We start from the raw sequence: 17,077 nt of genomic DNA, 5'->3' as shown, positions 1-17,077 counted from the left end.
TCAATGTCAAATTCTGAGATTAAAGTCTCAGAATTCAGACTTTAATTTAGGAATTCTGACTTTTATCTTAGTATTTTGAATTTAATCTCAGAATTTGACTTTTATCTTGGACTTCTGGCTTAAATCGTAGAAATCATCCTTTTGTCAGGATTAACACTTATATATGAATTCTGACTTCATCTTTGAATTCTGATTTTTTTCTTAAAATTTTTATAATAATCTTAGAATTTTAACTTTAATCTAGAAGCCTGAATTAAATATCAAATTCCGAGATTAAAGTCAGGGTTGAAACAACAGAATTCTGACTTTTATTCAGGACTCTGTGTCGTTTGTGAGGTGGAATTGAACCCAGCTGCAGAGACGGGAAGGTTTTAAAAGGTTTATTATAAACACAGGAAGGGGGGGAATCTTCGTGGGTGAGAGTGCTGGTAACGAGCTGCTGGTGAGCGGTGAGTGAGGCACGTTAGAATAGAGCCACAGGTAATCACTAGAGAATGTAGCAAAAATCACGATACTCATGGAAGGCCGAGCGCTGAGGTTTACCCCGAGGAGTAAGGAGCGAAACTCTGGCACTGCAGTGAGCTTGAGGCTGCTTCTTGAAGGAGAGTTGGATTAGATGATTGCCTGCAGGTGCGCTCACTCTCCGCAGTGCCGTGGGGGATGGTGAACCTCAGAAGAAGCATGATAAGTTACCAGCAACAAGAAAGGGACAACCGGAAGCCAGACTCCGGAAGTCCCACAAAATAAAACAGAATTTACAGAATACACTACACTCTGACTTTAATCTCTGAATTCTAAACCTAATCTGAGAATTCTGACCCTTTTTTCAGAATTCTGGCTTTAATCATGGAAATCTTACTTTTTCAGTATTATGACTTCAATCTTAGAATTCTGACCTTTATATAAGAATTTTGAATTTCATCTCAAATTCTGATGTTAAAGTCAGGATTTTTATCTCAGAATGCTTACTAGTATTAACCCCTTAACACCTGTTGTCGCATATTTGATACATACTTTTATGATACCTTTATCTAATCAGTATATTCAATAAATTACTCAAAAAACTTATGAATACAATCTGATAAATGATAAAAATTCATACTTTAATCTAGGAAATCAGACTATAGTTTAAGAATTCTGACCTCAATCTCTGAATTCTGACTTTAATCTGAGAATTCTGACATTCTTTTAAATATTAAAATTCTGAAAGCAAAGTGTCTGAAGGCAAAAAGATGTTTCACCTTCTTTCAATGGGAGGTTTACAAATATATTTTTTCTTTTTTCAACTTTTAATCTAATTTAATATAATTCATAAGGGAAAAGACAGGAGTAGAGAAATCAAACCTTTTATTTTATTTTATTTTATTTTATTATTTTTTGGGGAAAGGGGGCTTGTTTTTTTTTTCAAATTATTAATTTGGGGTGAACCGAAGCACTCGGAGAAAACCCTAAATCCCCCCTCAGTGGACCTGCAGGTTCTCCTCATAGCCTTCAGGCTCTGACAGGAACCTTCAGCTTTGGCTGTGAGTTGAACCCTGCAGGGCCCTTTAGGCACCTGAAGCCAGGCGTCACATCCAGCTATACTCTCTATGCTGGTAGCCAAAGTGAGGCCACTCACACCGAGAATAAACCAGAGGCCGGACTTCAGGCCCCAGCACACCTTTTCACAGCTTTTTTGTCAGTGTGCTGTGAAAAGGTGTGTCCCACCAACCCACCCATATGCAGCCCAGCTTACAGCCACCACAAGAGGCAGGAGGGTGAAGATTGTAGTTCTCCTGCAGGTCGGGTCCTTTAGAAGCGTCTGTAAGAAACAAAAGGAGACATATGGATGTTAGACTCACAGCTTCATTAACTCACATGTCCATGTAAAAATAATAGAAGGGGTGAGACAGCACATTTACATTTCCAGTGAATAAATACAGAATACACACATATTATACACACACGTGTAGAAAACACGCTGTTGTTATTTTTAAGATTAATGCCTGAAAGCAGTAGCAGACTCAGGATGTTTGAGGGCCAAGGGCTGCAATAATAAATAGGGCACCTGCTGTATGTTGTTGGACACAGGTGCATACGTTTTGTCAAGTTTTACCCACATGGGGGGCGATAAAGGCGGTGTACCATATTCACATTGTTAAAAGTGATGCAAAAACATGGCAAAATTAGGCAAAAAGTGCTGAAACAAAGTAAAAATGGGAAAATAATTGGCAAAAAGTGGCCAAACAATGGGTTAACAGTGGCAAAAATGTGTTGAAAGTGTCAATAAGGTAAAAAGACTTGGCAAGTTCAAGGCCAGCAGAAAGGCTTCACTGCCCTCTAGTGGCTGAAACATATAACACCCATGCAGCTCTATTTTCACTGAATCTCACTAAAAACGGTACATGAGGAAGTCTGCTGTATGGAGCACGTTAGAAAAGAAAGGAAGAGAGTGTAGGAGTAAGGAGGAGTTAGTACTGGTAGTTCTGAGCTTTACCTCATGAGCTTGAAAGTGATGTTGTGCTTCACAGGTGCTGCAGGTGTGGAGAGTCCGGAGGGCTGGTCGCAGAGCTCGTCTGCAGGGACGGTCTGAGACGTAAATGCTGGAGTCTTCTGTGAAAAACATTTCTTGTGTGAGCTGTGGATCTTATGGCTCAAATCAAGCAAAAATTAAACTGAGCAGGCTTTCTGTGATTAACAGATAGAGAGAGTTTGACTTACGAGGTCAGGTTTGAGCTTCTTGCTCTGAGTTTCAGGCTCAGAGCTACAGGCTCTCTTCGTGCTCTGAGAAGGACCAGAGCTTCCAGGTTCTGCAGCAGGAGAGGACACAGGACAGGTGGGCTGGCCTTCAGATCTCATCCTCTTGGCTGAAGTTTCCAGCTGTGGATGAGAAGGCCGCTTTGTGCCCTGTGGACCCACCGAGGCTGAGGCAGAGGGGCCGCTTGTTGAAGGAACTGAACTCTGCAGACAACAAGAAAAATGTTTTTGTGGCAATTTAACCAAGAATCTTTTAGGAGCAGTTTCACATCTTATGGCTTTTAAAGAAAATGTCTATAGAGACAGAACGTGCTTCATCAGATTCAAATATATTACAGATTAACGTCAGCTGATGCTGAGAGTGATTCTGATGTTTTAATGGTCAATCCTCAAATTTCAGGCCTTAAAACACACAATTTAAAATTTGAGGATGGATAATTGAACTAATTTCAGTCCTTCAGGCTGTTGAGGTTGCTTAGCGTCCCATTAGGATTCCAGGAAGTGACTGCATCCAACCAGGAAACAGCCATGACAAAACAGGAAGTTTGTAGTTTCATAGCTTCTTAAACATGCTTCATTTTCACACTTATTTAGGAGAATCTGGGCTAAAAGCAGCAGCTTCATACATGCTCTAACATCAGCTGTTTTCATCTCATTTCAGTGCCAGCATGTGAGCCAGTAAATCTGCAGATATCTCCACATGTAAACAAATAGTTTCATAATAACATACTCATCAGAAAGCATGGGTTGACATACCTGGTTCCTCTTCAGAGCTAGAGGTTTAGGCCAGCCTTTACCAGTCATGGCTGGTCTGACAGCGCCGCATGGTGCCGCTGAAGGAGTCTGCGGTCTCACAGTAGGCGCCACTGGCCTGAACACCCTGTTTCCCGGATGAGGGTCCCTCCAGGTCTGGTTCTCCTTCAGGATGTACCGTGACCATAAAGTCACCCCATTCTCTGTCATGTTGGTGGTTTCAGACAGGTTGTAGACTGCAGGAACAAAAGTTATGAAGTTTATAACATCACACAACATGGGTGACTATTACTGCATTTTAAAGGATTGTTCTAGAAACATACCATGACATCTGAAGGGTTTTAGCTCAGGGTAAAGATTGAATACCCTGGGCCGGTACACCTTTGGGTCGAGGAGCAGTCCGATGAGCCAGGAAGTGGTGATTCTGAAACAGACAGACCAATGAGATGACATGTCAAACACCACTGAATAGAAACCTTCTGACTACCATGAACACCTTTGACTGCAGACGTACATTTCATTTCATGATTAACCCTCAGGCATCACTTTCATTTACCCTTTAAAGCCATTAAGGACAAAAATGTCCACTTCCAAAAAACTGCTATAAAAACTTAACAGATTCATATTTTTTTAGCTTCTTTTGCACAACTTCAGCTGTGCTCAAAACTACAACTACATAACTACATAAAAATATGACCATCCTGTAATCAAACTGGCATTTAAAGGGTTAAAATCCTGAAAACTATCCAAGAATTGATTGTTTTGATAAGAACTGAAGTTGATCAAAAGATCCAACCAAAAAAAGCAGAAAAAAATATGAATGTATACTATTTTTATTGCCGTTTTTGTCCTTAATGACTCCAAAGGGTAGTAAATTTTAAACTGGAGGCTAAACAAAAAGTAATAATGCATCAAAGTCAATATTTTGGCTGATCATTGACATATCCAAGCTGGATTTAGAAATAATTCCCCAGCCATCCAACATTTGGTTTAAGGAAGATATCGCACTGTTTTCACTGTTTTTATAAAAAACAACATTGACTTTAAGTAATCAAACTGGCATTTTAAGGGTTAAAATCCTAAAAATGATTGAATGTTTGGTAGTTTTGAGCACAGCTGAAGTTGTTTAAGAGATTCATGCAAACAAAAAAACTAAAAATTTTAATCTGTTAAGTTTTTATAGCAGTTTTTCTGGAAGTGGACATTTTTGTCCTTAATGGCTTTAAAGGGTGGTAAATTTGTTTCAGTGTCCCCTGACCTATTAGACAAATTGAAATTTGAATTCAAACTTTGTTGCAAATAATTGGACCATATGCACTAACAGCCAAAATGGTGAGCAGAGAAAGAGGAAACATTTGCCCAAATGGACAAAAATGTCCCCAGTGATGTCTGAGGGTTAAAACCAGAGTCAACTATGAACGTGTTTGGCTCAAACTCTAAAGAAAGCCTCCTGCCGTTATTAAAATAGAGTCATGCTGTCATGTTTCCTTACTTTCCATCTCTGGTTGGAGGAGCAGTGAGGGACTCTGTGTTTACGTGGGCCCTGGAAATGTATTCAATCCTCTCCAGGGTCTTCACCAGGTGCCTGATTTTGGACTCCAACAGTCCGACCCTGAAGACAAAACATAACGTTTAGAAAGGCAAAAGCAACGCAGCAGCTGGGAATAAAAGATTCAAAGTGAAACTGGGCTTCTCATCTCGGGGCTCTGTGTACTCACCATTCAGGATGCTTCTCCTCTGTAGGTGACGTGAGCTGCAGTTTGATGTAGTGCCTGTAAAAGCAGAGACAGAACAATGCTGACAGACTGCACAAGGCTGGACACTTACTACACTGTCAAGAAACCAGACTGGAATTTGACTCATTGTTACAGGGATTTATGATCCATATTTCAATCAGGGCAAGCTTGGACACTTGTTCTTATTCTAGACCAGGGGTGTCAAACTCAATCACAGCAGGGGCTGGATTCTGGATTCAGGTCTAACCTGAGGGCCTAACAAGGTCACCTTTTTAAACCAGGAACTGTCAACCTCATTTCACAAATAATAAATGATTCTGACACTTAAAAAGTTAAAAAGATAAGTTCAAATTTACTGAGAAAAGTACATTTATTAGTTCAAAAAGATCAAAACATGGAATTGAAAAACAAATTTTAAAGGCAAATATATCAGAAAGAAAGTCAAAATCTTGAGTTTAAAAGGTCAAAATATGAAAAAAAAAATTGTCATTATGAAATTAAAAGTCAAAATATGATTCAGAATTTCAGATTGTGAGTCTGAAAGGTCAAACTATGGGATTATGAAGTCAAAGTCTGGAGTTGAAACTATGAGGTAAAATACAAAATAATTGGTTAAAAAGGTCAAAATATCACTTATAAATTAGAATTATGAATCTTAAAGATCAAAATATTATATGAGAAGTCAAAATTATGATTTGAAATGCTCAAAGTAGGAAATAAAAAGTCAAAATCTTAAGTTTGGGTTCTGATTGTGAGATTCTAAATAGAAAATGTGAAATTAAAACAAAAATTCATTTCTTTTCCTACATTCCTGACTTCTTATCTAAATATTTTTACTCCTTACTTTTTCAGATTTTATGACTAAACAAAGGATCCCTTAAATCATCAAGGATAAGTTCACATTTTTATACTTTAGGAAATCTGCAGACCTCAGACTGATGGGACAGAACAGAAATATCAGATCATCTTGCGGTCCCGATTTAACAGTTCCAGGGGGTGGATTTGGCCCCCGGGCCTTGAGTTTGACACCTTTGTTCTTGCCTTACAACTTCAGAGAAACCCCTGTGCTGACTCTCTGTGATAGTGGCTTTCTTTTTGTGTATTTCAGATTAAATCTCTGTAAAAAGCACCATAAAGGCTGTAAATGTCTGCTCACTATCTAAAACACTATTACCCTCACTATAAACCTCATACTGTCTGTTCTGACCCTATAATGGCTTAAAAACGGACTAATATGAGAAAACAGACACAGCGCAGATTTTCCCAGAGAGGTCTGAACAGACAGCATGTTTATTTAAACAGGACAAGATTACAGACAGCTCAGATTCATCCATACTTCAGCAACAGAACAGCACATTTTAGTCACACATCACACATTACAATGATTTAGCCAATTTAAACACCGAACCATCAATTAAACTGATCATTTGAGCACGCTTCAGTCCACATTTACAGTCTAAAACAGCCAACTGTGGTCTGCAAACCCACAAACCAATCATTCTTCAGCTGTTAGTTTGGTATTTTAGGTCTGATGTTCAATCAAACAAAGACACGATCTTAGAACAGCGTCCAAATAAAACTAGAACACAATTAAGGCAGTAAAACAGCACATTACAAATAATCCATCACTGATTTAAACAGAAAATAACATTTTAGCACCTTATCAACACAACATCACACATTTGATTACAACCAAAAAACATGCAAATAACATTATGTCAAAAAAGTTTTCAGTGTTTATTTTTAGAGCATCATCTCACAAAAACACTCCCATAACAACTGAATCTGCTACGCACAGCACAATGTTTAAAAGCACGATTCCTCGTCTACAGAACTCACAGTAAAGATCAAATAAAGAGCACAGATAGTACACAATGTGATTAAAATCCTCTCTTATAAAAATGGCTCAAAACAACCAAATGCATGAAAATAAACAACAGGAAAATCAGCTGACATCAGTCTGTGCACATGTACAGATCATGAAATACTTCACAATTATAAACAGTGGCTTAAACGTCTAAAAAGTGGTTCTCAACTGGTGGGTGGGGACCCAAAAGTGGTTCATGGAGTGGTTTTCAGTGGGTCGCGATAAGATGTTTGGGAAAAATGGAGGCAAAAGTTCTGAAGTCCATCTTGGACATGTACTGATACCTTTTGTTTTACCCTGTTTTACTGTGAAATTGTGTAAATTTAAATTTTTGATCAATATTTCAACTAATTGATCTTCTCTTCTTGTAATAAATGGCTACTTTTCTCATGATAATGAAATCATTTCACAAGGTCTCTGGAAAATTGGCTAAAATTGCCAAATGATGGGGAGAGAGGGTGTAAAATTTGTCAGTTTTGTCCCTTTTCTGTTTTTTATATCAGGTGTTTTAGTCCAGCTGTTGTTGAATATTGTTTGGAAACTCTTGGTAACACAGACTGGTGGGTCCTGAGGCCAGACCAGTTGAGAACCACTGTTGTAAAGGATCTGATTAAACAGATCTTTTTAGGGGAAAAACGTAAATGTAGGCTAATACAGGCGAAGGTGACAAGTCCAGAGGTGAGAGCAGCTGAAAACCACTGTTTAGGAAAGTCACATGTATTTGAGAGTGCTTTCTGCAGCTAAATCTTCATGTTCCTTACTGGACTAAATAATACATACTGGTACTGATTCGTGAACTTTGATGTTTGGAAAAGTTTGGCCCACTTCTCTTTGCCTTCCTGGATGTCTTCAGTGATGGCGTAACCTGTAAATGTTGAAGGTAAAGTTTTCAGTGCTTTGTAAACAGGATTTGAAGAATTCAGGCAGTTACAGGAGTGGCAAAGTCTGCTGGAAACTCAATCCCAAATAAAAGCAGACTTTTGGGAGCGTGACTCTGTGACGGAGTGATTTAGTCACACAGAAAAATCCCTCTTTTGGTGATTTGAGAGAATATCAGATCTGTGACTACATACCTCTCTGGAGTTCCTCTTTTATGATGGCTAACGTGGAGCGGGACACATTGAAGGCTGAATTCTGCTGGGGGTAAGCCGGGGTGATGATTGGCATCAAGTGGGCGCGGTCGGCTTTGTTGTCCTGAAAACACATATTAATGACAATATTTTCATTTTAGCTGTTTTCTTTGAGGAAATTTGACATAAAATGTGTGACAGTTTAATATTCACAGCTGTAAATGCAGATAAAATCCTGCTGAAGACATACCAGGGGGTTCCACACTGCGAAGCTCTTATCATGGTACACCAGAGTTCTCAGCAACACTGGGCGCGGCCACGTCCTGTGAGGAAAACGACACATTTCAGATCATCTGATTCTCTACTGCACGGGTGTCAAACTCAAGGCCCGGGGGCCAAATCTGGCCGGTGGTACAGTTAGCACCAGCCCACAAGATCATATCATATTTTTATCAAATCTGGCCCAGCAGTGTAAGGTCTGCATTCATGATTTCCTGCAGTATAAAAATGTTAACTTAACCCTGATGACTTAAAATATCCTTAAGTCATAAAAGTTTTGAAGTGGAAAGAGCACAAATAATTAGAAAAAGTCAGAAATGTGGCAAACAAAATTGATTTGTGTTTTCATGTCATATTTTCAATTTTGTATCTCACAATTATGACTTAAGCTTATGACTGTGACTTTTAATTAAATATTTTGACCTTTCAATTCATGATTTTGACCTTTAATCTAATTATTGATCTTTAAGAGTCACAATTTTAAAAATTTAGGTCATATTTTGACCTTTTTAAACATATTATTTCAAACTTCATGTCATGTTTTGACCTCTATAACTCCTAACTTTGAGTTTTAAGCCCATATTTTGACCTTTTAGACTCACGATGTTGACTTTTAAAACTCATGATTTCAACTATTTCTCTCATACAGTTGCCTTTTAAAAACACTAAAACTTTTAATTTTGTGTTTTGACCTTTTGAACAAATAAGTTTGACTTTCTATCTCAGATTTTGAGCCTTTAAACGTATCATTTTGACTCCTTCTTTTATCTTAAAATCATTTATCATCAGTGCAAAGTTTTTTCCCCCCTGTAACTTACTGCTGGTGAAAACAAAAATGACGTTTATGGTTGAACGTGGACCCTGTTAGGCCCTCAGGTTCGACCTCAATTCAGAATCCAGCCCCTGCTGTGATTGAGTTTGACACCCCTGCTCTACTGCATTACTCAGCAAATATTTACAAGGTTTGATCTCTTCACACTAAATGTCAAGTACGCTCTGACTCTTTAAATTGCCACCATGAAGGGGAAAACTCACCACACGCTGAAATCCTGAAAGAATTTGTGCACCACAGTCGATGCTGACGCGTTGGGATACATTTTGCAGATGCTCGCCACCATGATTGCCCAAGAAACCCCGCCGAGGAAGCCCAGCTTGTTGGAATAAATCCTCCGGCCTGAAGAGACACAAGAAAAGCAGGAAACCATTTGAGATCTGCAGCTCACTATGTTCTTGAAATAAAAAAAGACTTGGTCTGATATTTGCTAAATCGCTGCAACTGCTTCCTGGGACTTTTGCTATTTTTATGTCGTAAGGAAAGGTGTTCTAACTCATAGCAGTTAATAAGAAGAGTCCATAGGTCTGTTTGAAGACGGCCTATTTAGAATAAACACACTTTCATACAGGGAACCCACCAATGAATCTGCTCTTACACACCACATGGACAAATCTGCTGTGCTGATAAAACACTACACATAAAGTCAATCTCTGCTTTGATTATTTCAGTAAAAGGCACTGGCTGTTATGCAGATGTCACAAAAATGACTGAAATATGAAAGGGAATCCTCAAAGACAGGGAATTACAGAGTAAAAGTGGAAATTATTGTTTCCTAACTGGCAAACACATCTGCAGTCTTCATACACTGGAAATACCAAGTTGTTTGAATAAGAATAATGTCGAATAATTGCGTTGGTTGGTGATGTTTAACCACATTTGTTAGCTTTTAGAGCATCATATAATCTGTTTACTTTATAATTGAAATGTGGAGGTGTGATATCTTCAGTTGTATGATGGAAAAATCCAAATATAACTTTATAAAGTCTGTTTTTAAAACATGTGGAATGAAAGAGGATCAAGGAATTCTTATTTCTCATGACCTTATTGCGGTGTTAATTTTGTCGACTAAAACTATGACTAAAAATGTTCGTCGACAGCCTTTGTTTCATGACTAAAACTAGACTAAGACTAACAGAAATAGATCTGATGACTAAAACTGACAAAAACTAAGTTTAATTTTCATCAAGATGACTAAAACTAGACTAAAATATGAGGACTTTTATGGACTAAAACTAGACTAAAATGTGAGGACTTTTATGGACTAAAACTAGACTAAAATGTGAAGACTTTTATGGACTAAAACTAGACTATAATGTGAGGACTTTTATGGACTAAAACTAGACTAAAATGTGAGGACTTTTATGGACTAAAACTAGACTAAAATGTGAGGACTTTTATGGACTAAAACTAGACTAAAATGTGAGGACTTTTATGGACTAAAACTAGACTAAAATGTGAGGACTTTTATGGACTAAAACTAGACTAAAATGTGAGGACTTTTATGGACTAAAACTAGACTAAAATGTGAGGACTTTTATGGACTAAAACTAGACTAAAATGTGAGGACTTTTATAGACTAAAACTAGACTAAAATGTGAGGACTTTTATGGACTAAAACTAGACTAAAATGTGAGGACTTTTATGGACTAAAACTAGACTAAAATGTGAGGACTTTTATGGACTAAAACTAGACTAAAATGTGAGGACTTTTATGGACTAAAACTAGACTAAAATGTGAGGACTTTTATGGACTAAAACTAGACTAAAATGTGAGGACTTTTATGGACAAAAACTAGACTAAAATGTGAGGACTTTCATGGACTAAAACTAGACTAAAATGTGAGGACTTTAATGGACTAAAACTAGACTAAAATGTGAGGACTTTCATGGACTAAAACTAGACTAAAATGTGAGGACTTTCATGGACTAAAACTAGACTAAAATGTGAGGACTTCTATGGACTAAAACTAGACTAAAACTAAAAAGGATAGAAATGACTAGAATGGGACTAAAACTAAAATGCATTTCATTTAAAAACTACAACTAAAATTAAAAATGGCTGACTAAATTAACACTGCCTTATTGTGTGTGTATGCAGATGCTGTTACTGGCTTGTGCTCCTGTTAACAATGAAAGCCAACAAATCTAAATGTTTTTATGTTGATGATGAATCATTGTTCACAGGACTAACTTCAGAATAAGCATCAACCTGTTCACACTAGAAAGCTGAACTAGATGTAGCGCTGTAACTTACGTTTGGCCCACAGCTTAATAGCTCTCAAAGCCAGCTGAAAGGTAGAAACATTCGGCACACTTCGGCGGATCTCCTCTGTCACCCGATAGCCTAAAACACACAGAAAAAGACCGAGGTTAATAAAGAAAGCCACAGGGTGGACTACATACACACTAAATGCTTCTATACTGTGTCTGGTAACCAGGGCTTCACTGGATACTTACCATTAAGACTCCTCACACACTCTGGTTTGAGGTTCGTCAAAAGACTGTCATCAAGGAGGCTGATTTTCTCTGGGACGCTCCTCAGATTCACTCTGGCGTATACTAGGTCCATCTAAATGTAACAGAAGCACAAACCAGTCACTACAACGCATGCAAACAAAGACCTGAACTCAGATATACAGCTGAACAGTGCTAATTTTGTCGTTTTTTTTAAATTCTAGTGTTAGTCTTTAAATGAAATGTATTTGAGTTTTAATCCCATTCTAGTAATTTCTAGCTTTTTTAGTTTTAGTCTAGTTTTAGTCGACGAAAACGGAAAACATTTTAGTCTAGTTTTAGTCCATAAAAAGTCCTCACATTTTAGTACTTTTAGTCCAAGCATTTATTTTCTTGCCTAAATCTGGTACCAAATCATGGTAGTATGTTCTCTGCACTCAGCTAAACCTGGGGTCCCTGCTTTCTACAGCTGAGAGGCAGAATAGATACAGATGCATTGTTTTTGACAGATTTACCCACAGTAGAGAAATTTCACAGATTTTGGATGTCCGACGAAAATTACTTTACATTTTAGTCTAGTTTTAGTCATTCTGATGAAAATTAAACTTAGTTTTTGTCAGTTTTAGTCACCACGGATCTATTTTTGTTAGTCTTAGTCAAGTTTTTGTCTTGAAAAAAGGCTGTCGATGAATAGTTTTAGTCATAGTTTTAGTTGACGACATTAATTCTGCAGCTGAAGACACGTTTCTCCTTATTCTCCAGATTATTTACCTCGATTCCATCATAGGTGAGTTTGATGACGGGTACGAAGGCCTCTTCAATCGCCTACAGAAACAGAATTTGTGTTGGTAACTTGTACAAGGAAGGAAAGTTGCTTTGACTTGCATGGACTGAACTGTGTGTGTGGCTTACCAGAAGGTCTTTCACCTCTTTCTGGGCTTTGAGTTTATTATAGAAGGAGGTGAAAAACTCCTTCCTTTCCACGAAGCCCGGACCAACGCAGAGGATGTCGATATCAGCGCCTGTTAGAGAAGCAAAGACTCAAATAAATGCAAAGTCCTTTTCACTATCAGGTTCATGATTCTCTTTATTGTCCCGCATTTATTTGGGGGCTTTTACGCTTTGATTTGAGAAACAGCACAGCGGATAGAGACACAAACTGAGGAGAAATATGGATGGATTTCACTCTCAGACAACAGCCTGTGTTTACAGGGGGTGCAGACAAAAGTAGGGCTGGGAGATATTATCAGCATGATATCAATCTCAGATAATGGCTGAAAAAGTAATTATTGGATCAGCAGATATTTTCTGCAGATATTTACAGCTGATATTTTGGATATAAAAAGCTGAAGTCTCTTTCTTTATTCATCATCATTCATTACACTTTAAAGTGTGTTTGAAGGACTAAAATTTTAGGTCTGAAGTATTTAAATATAAGCATCAGCTCAAAATAATTTGTGTATATCAGATATAAGCAAAACTCCAGTAACATGCATCCCTTGACTTAGGAACTATGCTAACAGCACCCCATAGGGTTCATAATTCTTGATATGCTCTTAATATTAAAATCAGAAATTGTTAAATACCTTTGAAGTCGGCTCCCAGATGATAAGACCCAAAGGGGAAGATCTTGCCTCCGACTTTGTCTGTCACCACCTCAGGCACATCCTGAAATCACAACAAGTTGTTTGGAAAACTATGCAACTTAAATGTTTTCAGCAACATAGTCAGAGAAACTTTTTAAAGGGCAAACTAGGTTTAAAAGAATAAAGATATCTTACCATACTAACGCAGGTTTCTTTCAGCCATTCCTTATAGAGAGACTCCAGTTTTTTAACCACATTTTCTCTGAAAATAAAACAGAACCAGCATTATCAAACACTGTCAACTTTTAGCTGCAACCATTGCCTCCATTTTTGCTGATTCACAAACATCTATTTATTTAAAGAAAAGCCCTTTTTGCTGTAACCAGCTCAGAAAGTGCCACAAAAGCTAGCTTAAATGAGCAAAAAATTGAGAAAAATTGGTGAAAAGTGTCAAAAATGGATTGAAGTAGCAACAAAAATAAGTTAAAGGTGGCAAAGATGGTCCAAAGGTGGCAGAAATGTGGCAAAAAAATGAGAGACAGGTGACTAAAATGGGTAAAAAGCAGTCAAGAGTGGCAAAAATAGGAAAAAAGTGGAATTTGATGTCAAAAAGTAGCTTAAATGGGCAAAAAATGGTGAAAAGGTGGCAAAAAATGGGATAAAATTGGCTAAAAGAAGTTACAATCATGGGCAAAAAGAGGAAACAAGTCGTGTTTGATATTAAAAGGTAGCTTGAGCAAAAAGTGGTGAAAAATTGGTGAAAAGTGTCAAAAATGGTCCAGTGGCAAAAATGTGGCAAAAAATGAGAGACAAGTGACTTAAATGGGCAATAAGCAGTCAAGCGTGACAAAAATTGGCATAAAAGAGGAAACAAGGGGTACTTAATGGCAAACGGTCACATAAATGGGTGAAAAGTGACAAAAAGAAGTTGCAAAGGTGGCAAAAATGGGATAAATGTGGCAAAAATGGGACAAATGGGACAAATAAGTTTGACAATTAAAGCCTTTTGTATAAGTCTGGGAAACAAACTGATTACTGTGATTAATTTATGAGGTCAACATTTTTTTTTAAACCTTTTAACCTTTTTTTAAGTATTCTGGGGGAATAATATTTTAAATCAATACATAAAAGAGCCACAAATCATCACTAAAGAGCCACACGTTGAGTATCACTGCTCTAAAATGTGTATGTCATAGTAAAGATGTGTCATACCTATGCTGAAGCTCTCCACTGTCCTCAAAAATCCCACAGGACCGGAGCTCCTCCAACAATGATTTGGTCCTGTCCAAATCCTTTTCCTCCGGGAAAGCCTCGCTAACGGGAGGAGCACAGTCATAATTGCTGCAGCCAACAGCAGCTTCCCTCTCTTTGTTGAAGTTTCTCCAACTGAAAAGTGACATTTTTGTTTTAAAACTCAAATTATGCAACAGTCATGAAAAATTGTGTAAAACTACACAGAAAAACAAAACTTTCAGTTTAGTGTAAATTCATGGTTGTCTCATTTCCAGATAGCCTGCAGCTAAAATGTTTGAAATTTCACGAGTCAAGTACTTACAAAGACATCGCTGCGATTTTTCTGGAAACGTCTCTTAATGTTGAATCTCTGAAATCGTCTCTCGTCCTCACAGATGTCTGAAATCTAAATGAGCTGGCTGTATGTATAGTCTAGTCTGGTTCTCGAACCTTCGCATAGGGGGTCTGTCATCAGAGCCACATGATGTCATAATATGCAGAATAGAACGCGGGAAAATTCGACTGTAAAATAACGGACTCCGTTAAAATACCGCGAGATCTAATCGACGGGATTTTACGATATTTTAATGCTGACGGTTATATTGATGATTTATTGAAAATATGACCGAGTAAATGATATTCTCTTGTGTCCTGTGAAAACCTGGAGCTTGTTCTAGTACCGTTAGTGTTCCCGTTAGCATCTGTAAATCCTCTGTTGTCCGTTTAGTTAGTTTGAGGTTTGTAGACGTGATTGTGCTGCTATACGGAGTTTCAGCCTACAGCAACAACTACACATCAGTCAGGTTGTAAATGAAGGGAACAGGGTAGTAAAAGTAGGGGAGAAACAGTGCCCAAATTCATATTTAATAGTTTAAGTTGATGTTTAATATTCGGAATTGGCATAAAACTTTATGGAGTTTCTTCAATACAACGTGAAGATCTTGAATGCAGCCGTTACAGCTATGCTACAAGCTAACTGTCCTGTTTAACTCAATGGCTTTTCTAAATTCCTGTAGATTCTGACGGAATTACTGTGCACGCAGTTTGTCACTTTTTTGTGGGACCTGCTGATAAAAAGCTGAGCTGTATACGGCCTGTTTGTGTTTGTAGGGAGCTGGAGACAGGGGTTAAAGTGGGTCAAAGTTAGCGCACTCGTCCTCATAACCCATACACACAGGAGGTTCAGAGAGCATGCGCAGAGACAGCCATAAGATCACAGGTACGTCAAGTTTTCATGAATTAAGCAACACCGTGCCATGACTTCAGCACTGCAGAAGAGGAGCAGTTTATTGATGTCCCCTCAGAGTCATGCAGTGGCAGTTAAAGTCCACATTTCTACATTATGGATGGAAAAAGAGCCGTGGTAAGAGGGAGAGCTCTGACCACACGACTCCCTTTGGCAGGGGCCGGGTTCTGGATTTAGGTCTAACCTGAGAGCCTAACAGGGTCAACATTTAACCATAAACTGTCAACCTCATTTTCACCAGTAATAAAATATAAAGGAAAAAAAAAACCAGCACTGATGATGAATCATTTGGAAATTCAAAAAAGTTAAAATGTTAAGTTTAAAGGCTCAAATCTGAAATAAAAATTCCAATTTATTAGTTCAAAAGATCAGAACACAATATTAAAATAGAAAAAAAATGTTTTTAAAGAGCAAATATATGAGGAGAAACTTAAAACCATAAGTTTGAAAGGTGAAAATATGAGATCTATTTTGGAATCATGAGTTTAAGAGTCAAAATATGACTTAACATTTTAAATTGTGAGTCTGATAGGTCAAAACATGGGATTAAAAATCCACAAATTAGGAGTTAGAAATGTCAAAATATGAGCTAGAATTCAAAACGATGTTTTAAAAGCTAAAAGTATGACTTAACTTCAAAACTGGTAGTGTAAAAGGTCAAAATATGATCTAAAAAGCAAAAATCATTCATACAAATGTCAAATTATGAGAATAAATTAAATCGTATTTTAAAAAATCAAATATGACTTAAAATTTGACATTGGGAATCTAAAACATAAAAATGTGATATATAAAGTCCAAATCATGAATTTAAAAGGTCAAAGTATGAAATGAAAAGTCAAAATCATAAGTTTGAGTCGTTAGTTTGAGATTCAAAATTGAAAATATGAAATCAAACACAAATGAGTTTCTTTCCCCACATTCTTGACTTTTTATGAAATCTTTCTTACTCTTTACTTTTCAGATTTTTATGGCTTTAATAGGATGTTTTAAATAATCAAGTTAAAGTTTACATTTCTATACTGAAGGAAATCTGCAGACCTCATACTGGTGCGCCAGTTATTATACTAATATGATATGATCTTGCGGGCCAGATATAATCGTTCCATGGGCTGGATTTGGCCCCCGGGCCTTGAGTTTGACACCCGTGCTCTTCAGCAACATCCTACCAGTGTGAGATAGGTTTTTCTACCATTGCCTCAATCAAGACAAACAACAAATCAAAGCTGGACATTGACAATGAACTGAGAGTGGTGGCCTCACAGCTGCAGCCAGGACCTGA

The 17,077-nt window shown here is 37.5% G+C and overlaps 1 protein-coding gene across 1 annotated transcript; it reads right to left on the bottom strand.

Moving 5' to 3' along the window:
* Positions 1-1,156: 1,156 nt before the first annotated feature.
* Positions 1,157-14,879, bottom strand: LOC121525985 (poly(A) polymerase type 3-like). Its single transcript, XM_041812234.1, has 19 exons — positions 14,872-14,879; positions 14,529-14,702; positions 13,512-13,578; positions 13,317-13,398; positions 12,643-12,752; positions 12,502-12,555; positions 11,734-11,845; positions 11,531-11,620; positions 9,477-9,615; positions 8,413-8,485; positions 8,166-8,286; positions 7,873-7,957; positions 5,208-5,261; positions 4,982-5,101; positions 3,813-3,913; positions 3,493-3,725; positions 2,701-2,940; positions 2,477-2,592; positions 1,157-1,801 (listed from the first exon to the last, which is right to left on the bottom strand). Exons 1-19 carry the CDS (start codon positions 14,877-14,879, stop codon positions 1,792-1,794), a joined length of 1,989 nt encoding a protein of 662 aa, XP_041668168.1. The 3' UTR covers positions 1,157-1,791.
* Between the last annotated feature and the right edge of the window lie 2,198 nt (positions 14,880-17,077).

The sequence above is a fragment of the Cheilinus undulatus genome, linkage group 18 (assembly GCF_018320785.1).
Source record: "Cheilinus undulatus linkage group 18, ASM1832078v1, whole genome shotgun sequence".
Lineage (NCBI taxonomy): Eukaryota > Metazoa > Chordata > Actinopteri > Labriformes > Labridae > Cheilinus > Cheilinus undulatus.
The sequence above is the reverse complement of the archived record's forward strand: the minus strand, read 5'-3'. Positions and strand labels throughout refer to the sequence as shown.

Bases quoted from the DNA above. Each gene is read 5' to 3' on its own strand.
- LOC121525985 (XM_041812234.1), bottom strand. The intron at 11,621-11,733 runs GTAAGTATCCAG...TGTGTGTTTTAG, and splicing joins GTGTGTGAGGAGTCTTAATG to GCTATCGGGTGACAGAGGAG. The intron at 5,102-5,207 runs GTGAGTACACAG...TTTTGTCTTCAG, and splicing joins GAGGAGAAGCATCCTGAATG to GGTCGGACTGTTGGAGTCCA.